This window comes from Botrytis cinerea, chromosome 6 (assembly GCF_000143535.2).
Source record: "Botrytis cinerea B05.10 chromosome 6, complete sequence".
NCBI lineage: Eukaryota > Fungi > Ascomycota > Leotiomycetes > Helotiales > Sclerotiniaceae > Botrytis > Botrytis cinerea.
In genome coordinates, this window is record NC_037315.1 from 208,619 (window position 1) to 226,452 (window position 17,834).

Below are 17,834 nucleotides of genomic sequence, written 5' to 3' on the forward strand. Positions count from 1 at the left end.
TGGTGGTATGTATTTGGTGGTTGGTAATGGCTAGGTAGGTAGGTACCTTCACTCCTCACTCCTCCCTCCTTTCCCTCATGTTGGGGAATCTATCTGATAGCCAGTCAGTCTGTCTATCTAACAGAGCGTGGAATTCTTTTCTTGTTCTTGTTTTGTCCGGCCGCGAGAACGGAACCAGGGATTTCGTATTCTGTTGTGATGTGGTGCTATTCAATCAAGATAGGGAAAGAGGGAAAGAGGGAAGAAGTTAATTTTTTTGTGCGTTTTTTTTTTTGGTTTCTTTACTTTGACTTCTACGTAATATGTAGTGTGTTGAGAATCAGATTATGTGATTGTGAGATTACCTTGATTGTTTCTTTTTTTAGCTGGTGCTTGTTTACTTGTATGAAGCAGGAGTATTGAAGATCTTACTTTGTTACTTCTTGATTTGTGTTTGTTTACCTTTCATCTCATGCTTGCTGATTTACTTGTTTAGTAATTTTTTATGATTCCTTCGTTCTTACACATTGAACGGATAGACAAACGGACAGACAAACGGATAAACACGCGTATACCATCCTACCACACTATACTATACCATACCATACCAAGCAACACCATGTACCTTCTCCAGATTTCCATCTCCCTCCTCCTCCTCATCTCCACAGCCGCAACCGCCCTTCCCCTCTCCACTCCCCTCATCCCCCTCCTCGACACCCTCATAAACATAACCATCACCGCCTCAACCCTCAACTCCGCACCTCCTACCGCTCTAACAACAACCACCCATTCTTTAGAATGCGCAGATGTGAATCAGGGAGCTCTGGTTTGTTGTCCGAGTATTGTGGATGGCGATCAACCGGTTGTGGTGATGGCGGCGAAGATGTTTGGGTTTGTGTTGAATGGGAATAGTGTTAATGGAGTTGGGTGTGAGTACTTTTGGGGGAGTTTGAGGCTTGGGGTTTGGGATTTGAAGTTTGGGATTTGAGTGGAGTTTGGATGAAAAGATATTGGTGTATGTGTGTGCTAATAATAACAATTTCATAGGTAGAACCATCTATAATGGCGCGTATTGCCCGGTGTTGGAACATAGACTTTGTTGTCAGGTTACGGATTTGGTATGTGTCCTATCTTTAAGCCTTCCTTCCTCATCATCTCTGCTGGCTGGATTGCGGGTTTGCGTTGTGGGTTTGTGAAGATGAAAGAAGTAGTTGATTGAGATGTGAGATGAAAATACTGATGAGTGTATCTTGTAGATGGTTTTACCACTTGTTAGTTTGGCGATGTGGTGTCATCGTGCGGAGGAACTCTGATGTGATGAATGCGTCTTGATGTGGAAATGGGGGTTGAATGAATGATATAGTCATCTGGATGAAGCGGAGTCGATTCATAGTTTGAGATGGGATGGGCTGAGATGGAAAAGGGGAGAGACGAATTTTGATGAATAATTGCTCAACCAAATGATTTTAGGCGGGAAATAGCTGGATCTTTACTACGTTTGCTTCGAATGCATAAGCATAGATATCTTATGGGGTTTATATTGTGGAAGGCTAACAGATTCATTGCTGAAGACTTATTAAACAATGAGAATTTTTGTTTGCATTAGTTCAACTTAACATGCGATTTTCCCAATGGTTTGCTTTACTCTATTGACTTCATCTCAACTCTTGCGTGTAGTGCTTCCATCACAAGTCAAGTATTCATCTACCACACAATCATTATAGTTCAGCAATAAACTTTGCACAGCTTGCTTTCTGATTTCTTCTGCCTGAACACCCTTCATTCTTCTCACTCCCTTTTCAATCTCCTACTCTGTCTTTTCTGTTTGATACGTCTCGTTTTATTGAGCATATGGAATTTGTACGCTTATGTATTTAAAGCGGGAGCAGCGTTAAGTCTTAAAATTCAGACATTTCGAGGATTATGATGATGATCCATTCACGATTGAAAAATCCACCGATCGATGTTGATATTGAGGGTTCGAAAAAATGAATTGGTTATACATTTGGAAAGTTGAGAAATGTCCTGTTAGTCCGTCCACCCACTGCTGCTCTTTGCGATGCATCTATTGTGAATATGGGTATCTGAAGATCTACTCATAAACGCCGAAACGACATGGAGAGCTCGTCAATCAGACATAAGCTCGATGTAAAGAAAATCCAGAGTAACGATTTTCACGCACGGAAGTTGAATGGTAGGTTCGGGCTTGCCCGTTTTCCACTTTTTGAACCCGAAGCGAGATACTTGTGCTGCTGCATCTTTGTTGTCGTGATGACTTGTCCGTTCTCTATGATGTTATCATTATTATTATTACTATTTTTCGTATCGAGACTATGGAATCAAGAGAAGATATATCTCTTGATGAATAACGCTAGCCAGCTAGCCAGCTAATATGAATGCAGGACAGTGAATCCTTTCAACAATAGTCACAATATCCTAGATCCCCTCAATAACCCACTCAAACTGCTCTACGATTTTCTCTGCCATTTCCTCGGATATCTGCTGTGTCATCGCAAGATGCATACCGTATTCCCGCTGTGCTAATAGGATTTTGCCTTGTGTTCCTTGGTGCGTAGATGTGCTGAGCGATTTGTAGAGTCCGAGGGCGGGGTAGGAGACGAAACCGAAGATGCCTGGTTTGGAGTGAGCGATTTTGCTTTGGGATGGGGTGAGATTTCCAGAATGAGACAGGGAGATGATATTTATAATGTGCATGAAACAAAATAACATGATCAAACGTACCACTAGCAGGCTTAGTAAGGAACCCCACCGTGCCTTTTCCAAGACCCTTCATGAATCCCTTTCCGCCTTCTTTCATGGCACCTTCAATAGGTTGTGTAAAAAATCCTGTGAAGCCGTCTGCGATTCCATAGCCCATACTCTTTATGATTAATGTACACGGTTAGCTTGTTTTACCTTATAAATCTGCATATTCCACACCTCACATCTCATCCCAAAGCAGGAAACAAAAGGGAAAAAAGGAAAAGAGATTCAACGAACCTTAGCTCCCTTAATCCCCCCACTCTTCCAATCCTTCACCTGTCCGTAATCCCTCGGTTTATCCCCATACAGCGCCGGCAACGCATGAAAGCCATCCGCAAACGCGAGGGGTAGATCAATCGCCGTCTTACCCATTGCGATGCCTACCTTTCCGAACCCTTTCCCGACCGCGATGGAGCCTGCTTGCAGAGGGTTCCGTGATGAGGCGACTTCGGTGCCGGTTTCGTTTTGCTTTTTGCTGGGTGGTCGAGTTAGAGCGCGCGTATATTCGGTGCGGTAGTCAAGTCCGATGTTGGTTATGGCGCGGGTGATGTCGATGGCGCCGTCGAAGGCGGCTGAGGTGGTAGCTGTCCAGGGGTCCCATCGGCGGTTAATGATGGTTAGGGGGCGGGGTTTGTATCTTTGTCATGGCGTATTTAGTAAGTATTTAGATTGGATAAATGTATCTCCAGGGGAAAAGAACTTACAAGGAAAGATCAGAGGCGTGTATTTTCTTCTTCTCGACAAGAATGGCGGCTGCTTGGTGAGATAAGTTGAGATGTTTTTTTCCCTTTTTCCAATACCATGTTGCGGGTTGTTGGGGCAGGAGCCCACAACTGAGGGCTTTGATGGGAAGATTACGATGGAATGAATTAACGGCTTCTTTCACGCCGTTTTCGTGTTGGATTCTTGAGGCGAGGGTTTGTGCTGCGGCTACTACATCGGGGGAGAGGAGAAATTTGATGGCATTGGAGAGAGTTGTGACGTTAAGGGATTTTTGTTCTATAGGTGCGGGACCGGCACCGGCTGCTGCGACCATGTTACCCCAGAATGGTTGACTGTTGAGAGTTAGTGGAGGAGTTTGATGCAGGAGAATTCACGACATACTCGCCAAAAAATGGTACGATTGCTGTAGGACGACCATTGAGTAATCCACACGCCGTTGTTCCTGCTCCACCATGATGTATAACCGCCGAAACATGTTTGAATAGCCATTCTATCAATATTGGTTAGTTCTAAGATCATTATATTGATGTATCTCTTACCATGAGGACAATCATCAATAAATAAAACATTCTCATTCTCATTCTCAACCTCCTGTCCAAGTTTACTCCAACCTTTTGATACAATTGCTCTGACACCGCAATTTTGAACTGCAGCCATGATCGTCGCGGTCATTTTTTGGGGATCTTCCATTACAATGCTTCCAAATCCTATATAGATTGGTTGTGGACCTGCTTCAAGAAATCCTAAAATCCTCGCATCAGGATCGTAAGATGGGGGCGGACGAAAGAAGAATCCACAGACATCTATTTTTTTTTTATCAGTGCTAGAAGCTATAAGGCGCGGAGTTCACGAACCTATATGTGGGAGCCAATCTTGTGGTTTCGGTACAAGTGCTGGTGACCAACAGTATGTAAATGGGATATCGAGAGAAGCTGCTAAATGAGGACCGGCCATCACGGGGACTGGTTCGAGATCCAGAGAGTTTTTCCTCCAACGATTAATTACGTCTCCCAGCCTGTATTTAAATGTTTAGAAAAAGTCACACCAATAATATAAAATAGAAACATACCCTTGCCAAGTCATCGTATCAACCAATCCATAAGAAAGAAAATTCGCAGTTTTAGGGTCTGTTTCAATAGATTGAATGTTTGCAAGTGGGTGAGGGAATGATCTTGTAGCCGTCCATGGCATAGTAAACATAAGATGCACTGGAATACCCAGTGCTTGAGCACAATGTATATGAGCAAAACTAGGTGGATTTGCAATAATCGCTTCTGCGATGAATGGTTCTCCAGTCTCGGGATCGGGTTCGATACAGGATCGCCAACATCCTTCAAGCATGGCGGATATCATTTTTCTTTTCTTAGATATTTCTCCACTGGCCAAGGTACTGATTTTGGGAAAGATTCCGGGATTTTTGACCATGTACTAGATGGGATGGCCGTAAGTATGTATGTCAGGAGATACGAACAGAGTATACTTACTGCCATTAATTCTGACGGGTCACCACCAATTGCGTAAAATTCTAAACCGGCATCTCGTACGAATTTTTGAAATACATCATGAGTAGCAATGCGCACCCGATGACCGGCGAGTTGAAGTTCATTGCCTAAGGCTATAAAAGGTTGAACATCGCCTGGAAAAGTTGATCAGTGATGAAGTTTAGGTGATTTCTCTCGATGTCGAGAAACCTAAGAATGTATATACCTCGACTTCCAACTACCTGAATGACTATATTAAGTCTAGGATACAATTTCACGGGCTCTGATTTTACTTGCGGTACATTCTCGGCTACATAGATTGGAGGCAGTGGTGAGGTATTGCCCACGAATGCCATACTAATTCGTCCATTGTCTAGTATGGTGTCAGTGGAATTTCCTGATTAGATTGTGAGATTAAGCTTCTTACCTTGGACTGATGTAGAGACACCAGACTCTTCATTGCCGAACGCGTACAATTCTTCGTAGGGAGGAGGAGCATCCCAATTGAAACTCTCACTCTTCCTTGGATGCTGTTCAGGATTGCCCATGATATCAGAGAATTTAGACAGAGAACCTAGACAGAGAACCTAGACAGAGAACCTAGACAGAGAACCTAGACAGAGAACCTAGACAGAGAATCTAGACAGAAAATCCCAAATAAAACCGCGTACGTATATGTAAGTTTGTTGTTGAAAGAAAGAATGAGCTGTAAAGAAAACGGTGCGAGAAATGTGCGCAACACTTTCTACTGACCTAGGCACACTTGACTAGACCATAACTATCAAAAGAGTACCTACCTAGGTACATAAATGCAGTGCATTGATACGGTATTGGCCGTATTTAGTCTCAGCAAAGGATATCAATGCATCTCCAGCTTTGTTATTGGGACGTTCATGTTTATGCTGTCTGTGCAAGTAACGCTCTGGGGTGAAACATGCCTTGGCTTTCCTATACGCGTATTTCGGACTCGCATTCACATCTCGTACTCGGACAAATACTCGGATAAATTATCACGTGATTTGGGGATCCGGTGATGCTCAGTGTCGTGCGCCCATCACGACTCTATCACCTGAATCTTCTTCGAGTAATCGGAGAAGGGCATACATTCTCGCACGCTCCTGATACAGGAAGAGGGAAATGTTATATAATGAACTCGTTTATGACATAGCTAAGTCCAAGATCTAGAACATCGGTTAGACTCCTGCAGAACGGCATCCGGTAGTCAAACCAAGAAGGAGATCCTGTTAACTTCAGCCTTACAGGTATAGATATACTGCAGGCTTCTGAACCAAACATCTACAAATGATGGTGAAACTAACTATCAGGTGCTGCAATGATGATCTGGTGTGTATTCAAGACGATTGGAGAAGGGAGCATCGGGCATTAGCTTCCCAGACAATCTTTGGTAACACCGTACCTTCAATATCAGAGAATATTGATTCGAGTTTCGTTGAGGATATCAAATCAAGATATTGATCAAGTAATTCCCCAGTCAACAACGTTTTACATTGCATTTTATATATAATTCTTCTTCTCCTTCTACTCCCACCATCACCAACCGGTCTTCGGACCCTGCCACACTTCATCTCGCACCTCACATTTCGTATCTCGCACCTCGCATTTCGTATCTCGCATTACGAACGACACGGGATTTTCCGGTGCATTGGGGGCTTAAAAAGTGGATTTTTCATCTCTTCTTCGCTTTTTTTGTAATCCTTTAGAAAAGCTCCTTAACTTTACTCGAAGCACGTTCCAGGTTTCAATCTCGTTTTATTATTCCGCGTATTCATCGTACTTTTATGCTTCTGATTCGTCTATCGTACTTCACCCCTCTCCATTTTCAAAGGCTATCTGCCAATAATTTTATGTATTCAATGCTGGCTGGAGTTTTCATTGTTAACTAAGCCTTCATGTACCCAGTGGTGCTCTATTTTGGGCTTCGACGGCCATGTTCGTAGATTTTCTCAGGGGTTTCTACCGGTGTCAATTTAAGTAAGAATGAGTGTGATACGGAGAACATTATTCGCATGCGCCTCAATAGACAGCGCGAATACGATTTACGATGTCCGCAATGTGCAATAAACTTACAAATTGCTGTAGCAATAGCCAGTGAAAAGAGCTAGTGCTACTTTCGAGCGTTTACTATTTGAGTACATATTATGATTGTACTCCCACTATGAACATCGATCTTTATCTTCTTCGATACTATCTTTACTTGCAAATACACATTCATTACTTTTCTTGCCTTTTCATTTACGATCTTACGGTCTTAAGATCCTAAACGGGTGTTTGTTCTATCATTTATCTTATTCATATTCGTGATACCCTCATTGGTTCTTTACACAACTAGTCTCAGCGATCAATCAGCTTCCTTGAATCTTCAAAATGGTTTATGTCCTTTATGCCTATACACCTAGCAAAAATGTTGCACTGGCTGCCGCTGCATTGTTTGGATTGAGTGCAACATATCATCTCATCACAATGCTTCGAAAGAAAACCTACTTTTATACAGCCATGGTAGTCGGAGGTTACAGTAAGTCTTCAATCAAGCTTCTGCTACTCTCTAATGGACCGATTCTAATTCATGGACCCAGTGATGACTGCCGGTTATGTCGCCCGATATCTCTCAGCAAAAGATACTGCAAACATAATGCTCTACTCTATGCAATCTCTCCTCATTATCCTTCCACCTTCTCTCTACGCAGCAACTATTTACATGATATACGGCCGTATCGTCTTATTCGTCAATGCACCATCTGCATCCATTATCTCTCCTAAAAATATCACTAAAATATTCGTTGGTGGAGATGTCGTATCTTTTCTGATGCAATCTAGCGGAGGGGGTATGATGGCAATGGCCAGCATGAGTTCACTTGGCGAAAAAATAATCATTGTCGGCCTCCTCGCACAACTTCTTTTCTTCAGTATCTTTCTCGTCATCGCTATTACTTTCGAACGTCGCATGCGCTCACACCCAAGAGCTTTCGATGTCCCAGCTCGCGGGAAAAAACATTGGCACCAATTGCTCATGCTCTTATTCACAGCTGCGGTCTTGATCATTGTTAGATGTGTGTACAGAGTTATTGAGTTCTCACAAGGGTCAACGGGGACATTGATGAGTCATGAGTATTATATGTATATCTTGGATGCAGCACCGATGTTTGTTGTGCAATGTATGTTTCATGTTGTACATGCAGGAGATGTTTTTCAAGATGGCGTGGATCCAAAGAAAGCGGCATTGATGGGTGATAACTATATCGGATTGAGCGAGGTCTAGGAAAGGAAAAGGTTAGAGGAAAAGTTGGGAAGGACGAAGAATTTCATTTGTTAGTTAAGCCAAATCGGGGCCGGGAAGACTTTTCTCCATGGTCGGGTATAACCCAAGGATGGGAGGGGGTAGGAGGGCTGGGGGGGTTTCTTTTGTCGAATACAGTACTGAGAGGCCGATCAGGTTGGACCGTTTACGATGGAGTTATTGGTGATTCGGATATAGTACATGGGCAGTATAGGGATAATGTATGGAACACAGGAGGATCGAACCTCATTACTTCTTTCGATTTGTATCATACCCAATTTTTCTTTAAGCGCAATATTCATCCAAGATTGAAGATCCTATATACTCAAGATCTCGGGACTCTCAATCACTGTGCAAGTGCAGAAAAATCTGTCTATCACGTGTATGTCATCGCTTAGCTCCCGTGTCGGGCTATTTATCCTTCCATTTTCCCATCAATTCTTCCGACAAGTGTCGTGTCAAGGTCCTCTAGCTCATGTATCTATAATATAATTACCCCCGGCTAAGATCCTGTCCTATACCTCCGTCGAGCTTTCTTCAACCAATCAACCAATCATTAGCCAACTAGGCGACTTCATCTACATTCAGCGTGGTAAACTTATATATCAAGACGGGATTGTTTTTATCTCAACCGAATTTTTGTTCACATGGCAGGAAATAAATGGAAATTTATATTAGAGTGATTGATATCTTACCCCAGATTATATGCATAGCATGGGGGCACTTTGTCAGTTCACGACTATAGAGATTTTCATTGGTACGGTCAAGAAATCTAGAGCTGGCGACGGAACTTTGCTGGCAGCAATTTAGTACACATGGCGATGGCCAAGTTTATTGTTACATCTTATCCGGAGTCTCGGGCAGTGGTGAAAGCTATACTTACAAAACCAAGTGGTTTAGACCCACCTTCCAACACATATATATCAAGTATCTGCCTTCTTCATTATGTAGAAATTTGTGTCCAAAATCAGTCTACACGACAAACTTTCGATAAACCAATTGAATCATGAAGTTACAACTTATCATACCCTTTTCATTTCTGATATCGTATGTCTCTGCACATACGATATTCATGAAATTGCAATCAGGTGGCACACTTTACAGTTCGTCTCTCATCTTCTCCTTAATACATACCTCACTCACAGCAAATAGATACCAGCTATGCCATCCGAACCCCAACATACGACGGAGTAAGTCTCCATTCCACACTTGACAATCATTCCTAACCTCTCCAGCCCATAAACGACGTAACAACCGAATACGTCGCCTGCAATGGTGGACCCAACCCCACTACTCCCTCCTCAAACATCATAAATGTCGTTGCTGGCAGCACCGTAAACGCCATTTGGCGTCACACTCTAGACAGCACACCTGCAAATGATGCAACATATGTTCTCGACCCATCTCATCTCGGTCCCGTCATGGCCTACATGAAAAAAGTAACCGATGCAACCACCGACGTTGGCTACGGACCCGGCTGGTTCAAGATCTCCGAGCAAGGACTCAATGTAGCTACACAAGGATGGGCAACAACGGACCTCATAAACAATGCAGGCGTACAGAGTATCACAATACCAAGTTGTATAGCCAACGGTCAATATCTCTTACGAGCAGAACTCATTGCGCTCCACTCAGCAGGAGGAAGTCAAGGCGCACAGTTGTACATGGAATGTGCACAAATCAATGTTTCAGGCGGAACAGGAACCTCAACTCCAAGCACCGTATCGTTCCCAGGCGCATATGGACAGAGCGATCCAGGAATCCTGATTAACATCTATCAAACGCTCACCACGTATACGATTCCGGGCCCTACGCCATTCGTATGTGGCGCTGCGCAGAGTACTGCGAAGAGTTCGTCTACTTCAACTGCGAAGCCGACGTCCACGTCGACTTTGAGTACGAGCACGGTTACGAAGACGAGTAGTAGTGCGGTGGCGTCGGGGACGGGGACCGCGGCGATTTATGCGCAGTGTGGAGGTCAGGGATGGACGGGTGCAACGGTTTGTGCGAGTGGGAGTAAGTGTGTAGTCAGTAGCGCGTTTTATAGTAAGTTTTTCTCTCCTTTTTGTTGTGAGATTCGGAGAGGTGGGTTAGGGATGAGACGACTAATTTTTGTTAGGTCAATGTTTGCCATCGTGATGGAGAATAGAGCTCAGGTATCAGTGGTAGATAGTAGTGATGGAGAGATTGTTTTGTTGAGGATAGTAGAGAGTAGATCGGTTATCTTGTGAGAGAAGAATAGAAGTCGAGCCAGTCGTTTACACTATGATTGTACTTTCAGTTGATACTCGACTCTCCACGTATGTGAAGTGTAGTGATTATGACTTTGATACGTGGCCATATAACTTGTTCTCCTCTAATTTTCATTCCATTTCATGCCCTCGATCTCTGAAAAACATCACCCATCTCCCCTTCGTTCCACGAAAAATAAAACTCAAGCTTGCAGATACCATCATACCCACACTCCGGCAAAAATACCCCGCATTCCGGTACCTCTTCATCATGTACATCACGAGGTATTACATGGAAGGTTACCCCATACTCTTGGCATCCTTGGCACCCCTATTAAATGCTTACTCTAATTTGGAGTATCGGGCTGATTATCCGTGATGCTGTTTACTATTCCATCTGCATTCAATTTCTTTGCAGTTGCGTGGTTATACTAGCTGCATGCTCCCATATCAATTCTACTATTGTTCGATTGTTTTAGAGTATTGTTTGTGAGGTTACATTTTGTTTCCTGCATCATATCTAATAGGACCTGGTATTAGACACTTCCACTTTTTTCCTTTATTTTCCTGTCTTGCTCTTCAATATCACCCGTGATTCTTATCCCATTTCTCCCTAATATCCCACTCCAAGTTCCAACACCCTCTCCAATATCCTAACATTTCAAGGTCTACACTAATGTTTCTAATCCACATCCCTTACTTTCGAAATATATATCGATGGATAGATCAACTTCTTCCTCAACTGCATCAGTCCATTCCCGTGTATCTAGACTGTTTTCAGACCACTTCCTTTGTGCACGGAGATATTAGTCAGACTCTGGTCGTTACGATAGATAATAAATGAATATCATGGGGAGTTATATATCTAGAAAACAAAGCAAACAACAACCCTTAGTAAATTTCAATATCTCGGAAGACAATAACATATGAACTAGAAGACCAAAAGATATAGTAATATATAGCTGGAGACGAGCAGTGCTGTTTGCCAAACCTTTACTATTAATTATTCAATCATACTTAAGGTGGATAGAACGAGAGAGAAGGAAGAAAGGCACCGGATAGAAAAATCAATTTGTAGGCCGAATTTGGAAAAGTTGGGGGGTAATTCACAGAACCTACTTTTCTCTCAGCTTTCTTAATGCAGAAGAAGAATCCAGCCATCCTAGATCGTTATTTAGCTACTTATTTTTTTGGCTACTATCAATCCTCCTGTTCGTCTCCTATCTCTTCTACATGCACAGCCTCTTTCGACCTAGGGAATGAATGGCTTTGAAATAGAAACTCACATGCTCTCCACTTAATAGGCCCTCCCTATCCCGATCGCTAATCCCCTCTCCCAACTTCCTTCCTCAAAAAGAGAAGCTATGAACACAGGTTCAACCGAATTAGGAAATTGGGGTAAAGTGCTCGACAGCAGAGATCAAAACCTTATCATTATGGGACGAGAAGAACATCACATATTTCGGACTAGGTGCAATTTAAGATCTATAATAGTTCTTAGACAACTCATGTGTAAAGCTCAATATACAAAATGAGACGCATATTCTCTTGCAAAAACAAAAGTGCTGGCCAACACCGCCGTCTAAAACATCTGTATCGTATAGTATAGTATGTACAGGAAATAACTTCCTCTCCTCCTGCCTTTCCATCTTTTTCTTTTTAATTCTTCCTTTCTGTTTCACTTGCTCAGTCCAGTCAAACTGTCTAAACTATGTACACGTTTAGACCTCACAATCATCGTCTCCTTCACCAGTTGAAGTTGGAGCAGCAATAGCAGCACTTGAAACAGAAGTTTCGATACCAGCAGCCGAGCTAGCAGCCATACCAGTTGATTTTGCTCCAGAAGCGATGGTAGATTCCTTAACAACTGGCGCTGAAGGAGTAGCTACATGGTGAGATTTTGTGCTTGATTTTGCTGATGCGGATACACTGGCAACGAAAGCGGTGCTAGTTGGTGCTTCTGTCGATGATTGAGTGACAGAAGGGGTAGCAGCAGCGACTGATGAGCTTGGAACTTCTACGATGGATGAAGTGGAAGCGATTTGGCTTGCACTTGAAGACACCGAAGAAACAGCTGCTACTTTGACTGCCGCAGAAGTGGCTGTACCGAGATCGATTTGTAGACCGAGGGTCGCATTCATGATTGCGTTTCCGTAGAAGAATTCAGTACTTCCTTTTTGTCAGTATGATTTCAATCGTTTCTAATTCAGGTCCAATAAAATAGCTGTGCAGTGGGTATCTGTAAAAGAATAAAAGGGGAAAACTCACCCAGCATTTCCAACATTAACATAAGTACTCTCAGTAAAGACACCTTGTCCCACAAGCGCAACCAACCACTCTCTCAAATCACCCTCAAAGGTTCCCTCAAACTGTGTCCTTGGCAACATACTGCTAACCGTAATACCCGAATCGGTATTAAGACCCTGGTACAAATCCCAGCTTGTACCAAACAGATTGTCAATGGTAGCTACGCTTCCATCAGCCCATCCAATAGGCAATTGACCACCTTCGTACTGGAGCCAGAGCATAAGTTCCTGAGAGGAGGACGATGTAGAATCACCTTTAACATCGTTGGTCATGAAATCGTAGCAGACATTTCCTTTGAAGGCGGTTGTGTTGGAGCGTGTCCAGGTGTAGGTTGTAGGAATGGAAGCGATGCCTGTGAGAGGGGTTTCCAAGTTTTGGGTCAGGCCGACGAAAGAATATCCTTTGGGAACATTGTTTCTAGAATTTTCACGTTAACATCAAACGCACAGTTAGAAATGTTCTTTCAATTACATACGTGCTTTCAACATAGGTAATATCTGTCTCACTGTTCCACTTCACCTCAGCAGTCCCATCACTCCCTGTAATCATACTGTCATAATAAGTGCACTGACTTCCCACGATCTGTTTTGCATTATACAACATGTTATACACAATCCAAGGCGAGTTGTTTAAAATGAGATAATCATAATCGCCGCAAAGATCGGTTGATGCTTGAGTGGCTCGGGTACTGAAATGAGGACGAGCCAGAACGCTGGCGGCGGAAGTGAGAGCTACCAGAGCTGCAGTGTTACGAATTTGAGCGATCATCTTGTAATTTGATGGTAGATTTGATGGCCTGAATGAGTGGAGAGAGAGAGAGATAGAGAATGAAAATAAATGAACGTGTATGGTAAGTGAGCGAGTCTAAACTGTCAAAGTTCGATCAAAAGAATGGCAGGAAAAATAACTTCCAGAGTGAGTGAGCAAAGCAAGTGAACGACAAATTGAAGAGTTCCGAAGTCTTTAAAGCGATCAAGAAAATGGCAAAGAAGCTTTGCCCACTCACTCAAAGAGATGAGTACCATTCAAATCTCCTCATACTATACTTCCTTGTAGTCAACCCTACTTCAGATCACCGGCAACCCCTTGCGGCAAATATCCATCCACGCAAGCCTTACCTACCTTTCGACGAGATTTCTGGAATTTCGCTTTCCACACAAACAATCTAAAGACCAGACCGTTCGATACGATCAAATCATATGATTAGAGCACTGCTTGGCCCGTCTTTCATCTCATTCTCCAATGATGAAGTGCAGCTTTTCTATGGTTAAGAGATTAAACAATTCTACATAAATCAGCATGGTCTACATGAAACACACTAAACGAATTTAAATAAATGAAGTATCAAAATCACGTGCATGATGGAAATATCCCGCCGACTCCACTTTGCTCCGCCTTGGATCATTCTATATTGATGTTTAATTGGCGATCGGGAGATCCCACCCATTGTTCCACCCTCACTCTACCGTCTCGCGGCGGATGAAAATCCCGAACACGAAACTCCTAAACACGAGTGTTTCTGAAAATCAATCATGAGAGTATTAAAAATTATTTTGATTCCTATATAAAACTATACTATCCTACAAAAGAGACTGTAATAAGGATATGTCAGACTAAGCAGGTGCGTGCTTTTAACAATTTTGACGGTCATTTCGCAACTCTAATTTAATCACACCCCTAATTATATAATCTAGTTCCTCGCTATATCCAACCTTCTTCTCCTCTATAATAAGGCATTTCTCAAAACCAACCACCCAAAAAGCAATTTGTACTCTGATCTATATTTCGATCCGGCACGAATCTGCTTTCTTTCGTGCCCATTTCTAATTATCATCTAATCCGGGACAATTCTCGGATGTCATCTCGGTAATATCGGTATATGGCTCTGGAAGTGTCCAGATAGTATCGTATCTACGTGAAATTAGCTGTGATTCCCGTGAGAACAAACTATTGTTTCCATCCCCCCCTCAACCAAATCATCTGATTCAAAAAAAAAGGAAGGAAAGAAAAAGAACTCACGAATGTTTCTTCCATTTCGGCGCATTCTCATCGCCTAAAGCCTTGGCAATATCAGTCAACGCACCGTGTTGCCAGCTAATCAGTATGTTTCCTTCTCCTTCATATCCATTGATAGTATTGGCTACACAATCTGTATCATCTCTGTCGCATGAGATATCAACTGTGATACCAAGATCCGTGGCCAGGGGTTGCACTGTCTCAAGGGGACGCGTTCGGTCTCCATCTGGTGAACTTGTGTTAGATTTCTGAGAATTTTGAGATGCGAGATGGGATTGTGAGGAAATGATCATGTGAATGGGATGTACATGGATGTCATTCATAACGATATAAATTGCTACCGAGAGTATCTCAAAAAAACCAAATGTATCTTGATGGAGAAAGCCAAAGGAAAAGAGAAAACATACTCTTCTGAGGTGTCATAGCCATTATATATTTGATATCATAAATGCTCTCATTACCAAAGACATTGCGAAGGCATTGTGCTCTCTGGAGACCGAGGGCACTGAGGCCATTGTCGCCGTTTGCGGGCTTTTCTCCATGACGAATTAGGTAAACTGTTTGGGAAGAAGCGGAGAGGGGAAGAGTGAGGAGGGTCAGAAGAGAGGTGATGAAAAGCTGAGTGTGATGCATTGTTGGCTGGATGGGAGGACTAAGTATTCGGTAAACGACTTATTGGAATATGAGGTATGAGTTGTAGAAAGGAGGAGGAATTGGCGGAATAAGTATTGGCGATTATACATCCCTCTTTATATTCTTCCCTGCACATCAGATGCACATCAAAGGCATATGACACTCTATTAATAAAGTTTAGTATGTTGATGTACTAGTGTAACTTATATCAGAGCTGAAGATGAACTAAACTTCGCGTGTCGCTGTCAAGTGATGGCCGCCAAGCAATGAGGTTACACAAAGGTGAAACACACATGAGCAAAAACACGAAAACATCGGGAATCTTGAATCGAATGATTGAACGATCAACATCTGAACAAAATCACGTTTAGATTTGTGCTATATATGTAGGTTTATACTTTAATAAGCCGAAATCAAATGGTACCTAGTACCATCTAGAAATCACGGGATAGGAGTATCTGCTGTAAATTTGGATAAACGAATGTGAGATACAATAGCACCACGTGAATGTAAATTTTCAATACTTCTCACACACACACAGGATTATACATACAACAATACACATTCTTACGCTCCGCAAGCCCTCCATTTTCCCCCTTCCAAAACAGGAAATCATGCGCTTTCCCACTCCCTAAAAACTATAAAACTCAATATGAAAACCATCACCTGCGTTTCTCCATCCAACGCAGTACTAGCCAAATGATCCCACGTGAGGAGATAACGTGGGCAATATTTACGCAGAAAATATTGTGCGAAAAACCCAAGATCGAAAAAGGAAGTGATGGATGAATTCACGCCGACACAAAAGCCAACTAACATACCAGATAATAGATGCTTAAATGGAAGTGAGGATGTCGGATAGATTTGTAACATAAATTCTCATCACGATGGCGTTGAAAATCTCGCGCGCGCGCGAGAGAGGACTATAATAGATCACCAAAGAAAATACTGAATACTGTAGCAAGAAAGCTGGATATGATGAGTCCCTACCAGGGAATTGTAGACAATAAAACTCAATGCTAGAGCGTTGGCATACCACCAATTGGATACTTCCTCGTAACAATTCGATACCACTCATTTATAATGTGGAACCATATCGGGATTGGCAGGAACTTCTCTCTTTTGTAAAAAAAAAAAAAAAAAAAAGGGTTCTTCCTTCGATTTCTTATTCTTCCAGAAAGACAGTCGGAGGACTTTCTTGAGGTTGTTGAGCAAGAGGAAATACCAACCTGCTTTGACATCACCATACTCCCAAAGAAAAATGTGCACTGTTGTTGCGGACAATCTCATCTTGATTGTGATCAGGTATGCGATCAACAAGAGATTACACTGAGCATAGACTGTAGCGTTGGAACTATTGTCGAAGAGTACTTGTGCAAGTAAGGAAAAGCTTTGTTATTCCCATACGTTCCCGTAACACATAGCCATGAATAGAACAATACAAAAAAGATATCCGATCAGACTATTGGTAAGGGTGTATAAAGGTATTCGTGGTAGTGGCCCCAAGGCAGCAATATATTGCCAATGAAGCCGATGGATAAGAACCCAAGACCTTCATTTCCCTGTGAGCCACCAAATAGGGCTGTGGAGAGAAGACTGGTCTACTTGAAAAGCTTGTGTTACGCACCAAAATGAATAGCTATATGATTAACAAGTGATCACAACTAATGGTCAATGGCAATGGCAATGGCAATGAAGAAATGGAAGTGGTTCAGAATATTCAAGGAAAATGAAAGATAGACAGCTCTCTGCTCCTAGATGGTACCAAAATACACCGCAGATAAAATATTCCAATATTGCAAGGGGATTTTCGATATAGCCAACTAGCTAAATCGTTGAGAATAATATTTCACGAGTCTTGCTAGATACATGGTCTGAGATAACAAGAGCAATGATGTTTTAATGCATCTCATATTTCGGCGACTAAAACTCCATGTCGATGGTATTTCTGGACCGAGATGACTAAACCAAGAGCAATGCTCCTGTTTTGTACGATGAGAATTGTATAGAACCAGGGATGAAGCGCAGCCGCCAATATTTTCGCATACCAGACCGAAAATGGACTGCATTCACACGTTTGCTCACAGAGTAGTTAGATTTAGTATTCCTCCACGATAGACGGTACGCATGACTGACAAAACCGGTAGAATAAATGCTTCCAACAGAAAGACTGCATTCTTCATACTTGAACAGTGACACAACCGGTTGACTATGGGTTGCGAAATCATGGGAGATGTATAAATGATAGGAAGATGATGCTCGGATAGTGAGAGCTTGGGAATCAATCAACAGCAAATATTCTGAAGGCATACGATCCACATATCTAGGATCGTAAACACTGATCAATGTAGACATATATTCCACTATTGTTACATTAAATCTGCGAGCCTATGTTCGTAAAATAGA

At 42.5% G+C, this 17,834-nt stretch overlaps 6 protein-coding genes across 7 annotated transcripts; 3 read left to right on the forward strand and 3 right to left on the reverse strand.

The window, feature by feature from the left end:
- The first annotated feature begins 304 nt into the window (after positions 1-304).
- On the forward strand, positions 305-1,581 carry Bhl1. 2 transcript variants are annotated; one of them, XM_024693295.1, is made up of 4 exons: positions 305-431; positions 476-908; positions 1,027-1,097; positions 1,236-1,581. In XM_024693295.1, exons 2-4 carry the CDS (start codon positions 599-601, stop codon positions 1,290-1,292), a joined length of 438 nt encoding a protein of 145 aa, XP_024549081.1. In that variant the 5' UTR covers positions 305-431; positions 476-598; the 3' UTR covers positions 1,293-1,581. The 2 variants fall into 2 exon arrangements, with proteins under 2 accessions (XP_024549081.1, XP_001560171.1); XM_001560121.2 differs by lacking the exon at positions 305-431 and having other exon boundaries at positions 436-908.
- Positions 1,582-2,256: 675 nt separating this feature from the next.
- On the reverse strand, positions 2,257-5,835 carry BCIN_06g00460 (hypothetical protein). The gene is made up of 11 exons (XM_024693296.1): positions 5,374-5,835; positions 5,173-5,319; positions 4,950-5,101; positions 4,535-4,893; positions 4,320-4,480; positions 4,005-4,268; positions 3,847-3,955; positions 3,447-3,797; positions 2,980-3,379; positions 2,722-2,860; positions 2,257-2,612 (listed from the first exon to the last, which is right to left on the reverse strand). The coding sequence occupies exons 1-11, from the start codon at positions 5,492-5,494 to the stop codon at positions 2,416-2,418; spliced, it is 2,400 nt and encodes a 799-aa protein (XP_024549082.1). The 5' UTR covers positions 5,495-5,835; the 3' UTR covers positions 2,257-2,415.
- A 1,312-nt stretch (positions 5,836-7,147) lies between these two features.
- On the forward strand, positions 7,148-8,546 carry BCIN_06g00470 (hypothetical protein). The gene is made up of 2 exons (XM_001560124.2): positions 7,148-7,479; positions 7,541-8,546. Exons 1-2 carry the CDS (start codon positions 7,332-7,334, stop codon positions 8,221-8,223), a joined length of 831 nt encoding a protein of 276 aa, XP_001560174.1. The 5' UTR covers positions 7,148-7,331; the 3' UTR covers positions 8,224-8,546.
- Positions 8,547-9,198: 652 nt separating this feature from the next.
- On the forward strand, positions 9,199-10,494 carry BCIN_06g00480 (hypothetical protein). Its single transcript, XM_024693297.1, has 4 exons — positions 9,199-9,344; positions 9,394-9,431; positions 9,477-10,287; positions 10,361-10,494. The coding sequence occupies exons 1-4, from the start codon at positions 9,248-9,250 to the stop codon at positions 10,378-10,380; spliced, it is 966 nt and encodes a 321-aa protein (XP_024549083.1). The 5' UTR covers positions 9,199-9,247; the 3' UTR covers positions 10,381-10,494.
- Positions 10,495-11,940: 1,446 nt separating this feature from the next.
- BCIN_06g00490 (hypothetical protein) lies at positions 11,941-14,041 on the reverse strand. Its single transcript, XM_001560126.2, has 3 exons — positions 13,255-14,041; positions 12,741-13,196; positions 11,941-12,641 (listed from the first exon to the last, which is right to left on the reverse strand). Exons 1-3 carry the CDS (start codon positions 13,545-13,547, stop codon positions 12,194-12,196), a joined length of 1,197 nt encoding a protein of 398 aa, XP_001560176.1. The 5' UTR covers positions 13,548-14,041; the 3' UTR covers positions 11,941-12,193.
- Positions 14,042-14,312: 271 nt separating this feature from the next.
- Positions 14,313-15,593, reverse strand: BCIN_06g00500 (hypothetical protein). Its single transcript, XM_001560127.2, has 3 exons — positions 15,203-15,593; positions 14,799-15,021; positions 14,313-14,690 (listed from the first exon to the last, which is right to left on the reverse strand). The coding sequence occupies exons 1-3, from the start codon at positions 15,426-15,428 to the stop codon at positions 14,603-14,605; spliced, it is 537 nt and encodes a 178-aa protein (XP_001560177.2). The 5' UTR covers positions 15,429-15,593; the 3' UTR covers positions 14,313-14,602.
- Between the last annotated feature and the right edge of the window lie 2,241 nt (positions 15,594-17,834).

What these genes read in the sequence shown, in the direction of transcription:
- Bhl1 (XM_024693295.1), top strand. Translation starts at nt 599, where the DNA reads ATGTACCTTCTCCAGATTTCCATCTCCCTCCTCCTCCTCATCTCCACA. An exon ending in TAGTGTTAATGGAGTTGGGT is followed by an intron (nt 909 to 1,026) that starts GTGAGTACTTTT and finishes ACAATTTCATAG; the next exon opens with GTAGAACCATCTATAATGGC. An exon ending in GTTGTCAGGTTACGGATTTG is followed by an intron (nt 1,098 to 1,235) that starts GTATGTGTCCTA and finishes TGTATCTTGTAG; the next exon opens with ATGGTTTTACCACTTGTTAG.
- BCIN_06g00460 (XM_024693296.1), bottom strand. Translation starts at nt 5,494, where the DNA reads ATGGGCAATCCTGAACAGCATCCAAGGAAGAGTGAGAGTTTCAATTGG. An exon ending in CACGCCTCTGATCTTTCCTT is followed by an intron (nt 3,380 to 3,446) that starts GTAAGTTCTTTT and finishes GCCATGACAAAG; the next exon opens with ATACAAACCCCGCCCCCTAA. An exon ending in CCTTACTAAGCCTGCTAGTG is followed by an intron (nt 2,613 to 2,721) that starts GTACGTTTGATC and finishes ACTCCAAACCAG; the next exon opens with GCATCTTCGGTTTCGTCTCC.
- BCIN_06g00470 (XM_001560124.2), top strand. Translation starts at nt 7,332, where the DNA reads ATGGTTTATGTCCTTTATGCCTATACACCTAGCAAAAATGTTGCACTG. An exon ending in CATGGTAGTCGGAGGTTACA is followed by an intron (nt 7,480 to 7,540) that starts GTAAGTCTTCAA and finishes TCATGGACCCAG; the next exon opens with TGATGACTGCCGGTTATGTC.
- BCIN_06g00480 (XM_024693297.1), top strand. Translation starts at nt 9,248, where the DNA reads ATGAAGTTACAACTTATCATACCCTTTTCATTTCTGATATCGTATGTC. An exon ending in ATCAGGTGGCACACTTTACA is followed by an intron (nt 9,345 to 9,393) that starts GTTCGTCTCTCA and finishes CACAGCAAATAG; the next exon opens with ATACCAGCTATGCCATCCGA. An exon ending in AGTCAGTAGCGCGTTTTATA is followed by an intron (nt 10,288 to 10,360) that starts GTAAGTTTTTCT and finishes AATTTTTGTTAG; the next exon opens with GTCAATGTTTGCCATCGTGA.
- BCIN_06g00490 (XM_001560126.2), bottom strand. Translation starts at nt 13,547, where the DNA reads ATGATCGCTCAAATTCGTAACACTGCAGCTCTGGTAGCTCTCACTTCC. An exon ending in ATTACCTATGTTGAAAGCAC is followed by an intron (nt 13,197 to 13,254) that starts GTATGTAATTGA and finishes TGAAAATTCTAG; the next exon opens with AAACAATGTTCCCAAAGGAT. An exon ending in GTTAATGTTGGAAATGCTGG is followed by an intron (nt 12,642 to 12,740) that starts GTGAGTTTTCCC and finishes ACAAAAAGGAAG; the next exon opens with TACTGAATTCTTCTACGGAA.
- BCIN_06g00500 (XM_001560127.2), bottom strand. Translation starts at nt 15,428, where the DNA reads ATGCATCACACTCAGCTTTTCATCACCTCTCTTCTGACCCTCCTCACT. An exon ending in GGCTATGACACCTCAGAAGA is followed by an intron (nt 15,022 to 15,202) that starts GTATGTTTTCTC and finishes CAAGTTCACCAG; the next exon opens with ATGGAGACCGAACGCGTCCC. An exon ending in CCGAAATGGAAGAAACATTC is followed by an intron (nt 14,691 to 14,798) that starts GTGAGTTCTTTT and finishes AATTTCACGTAG; the next exon opens with ATACGATACTATCTGGACAC.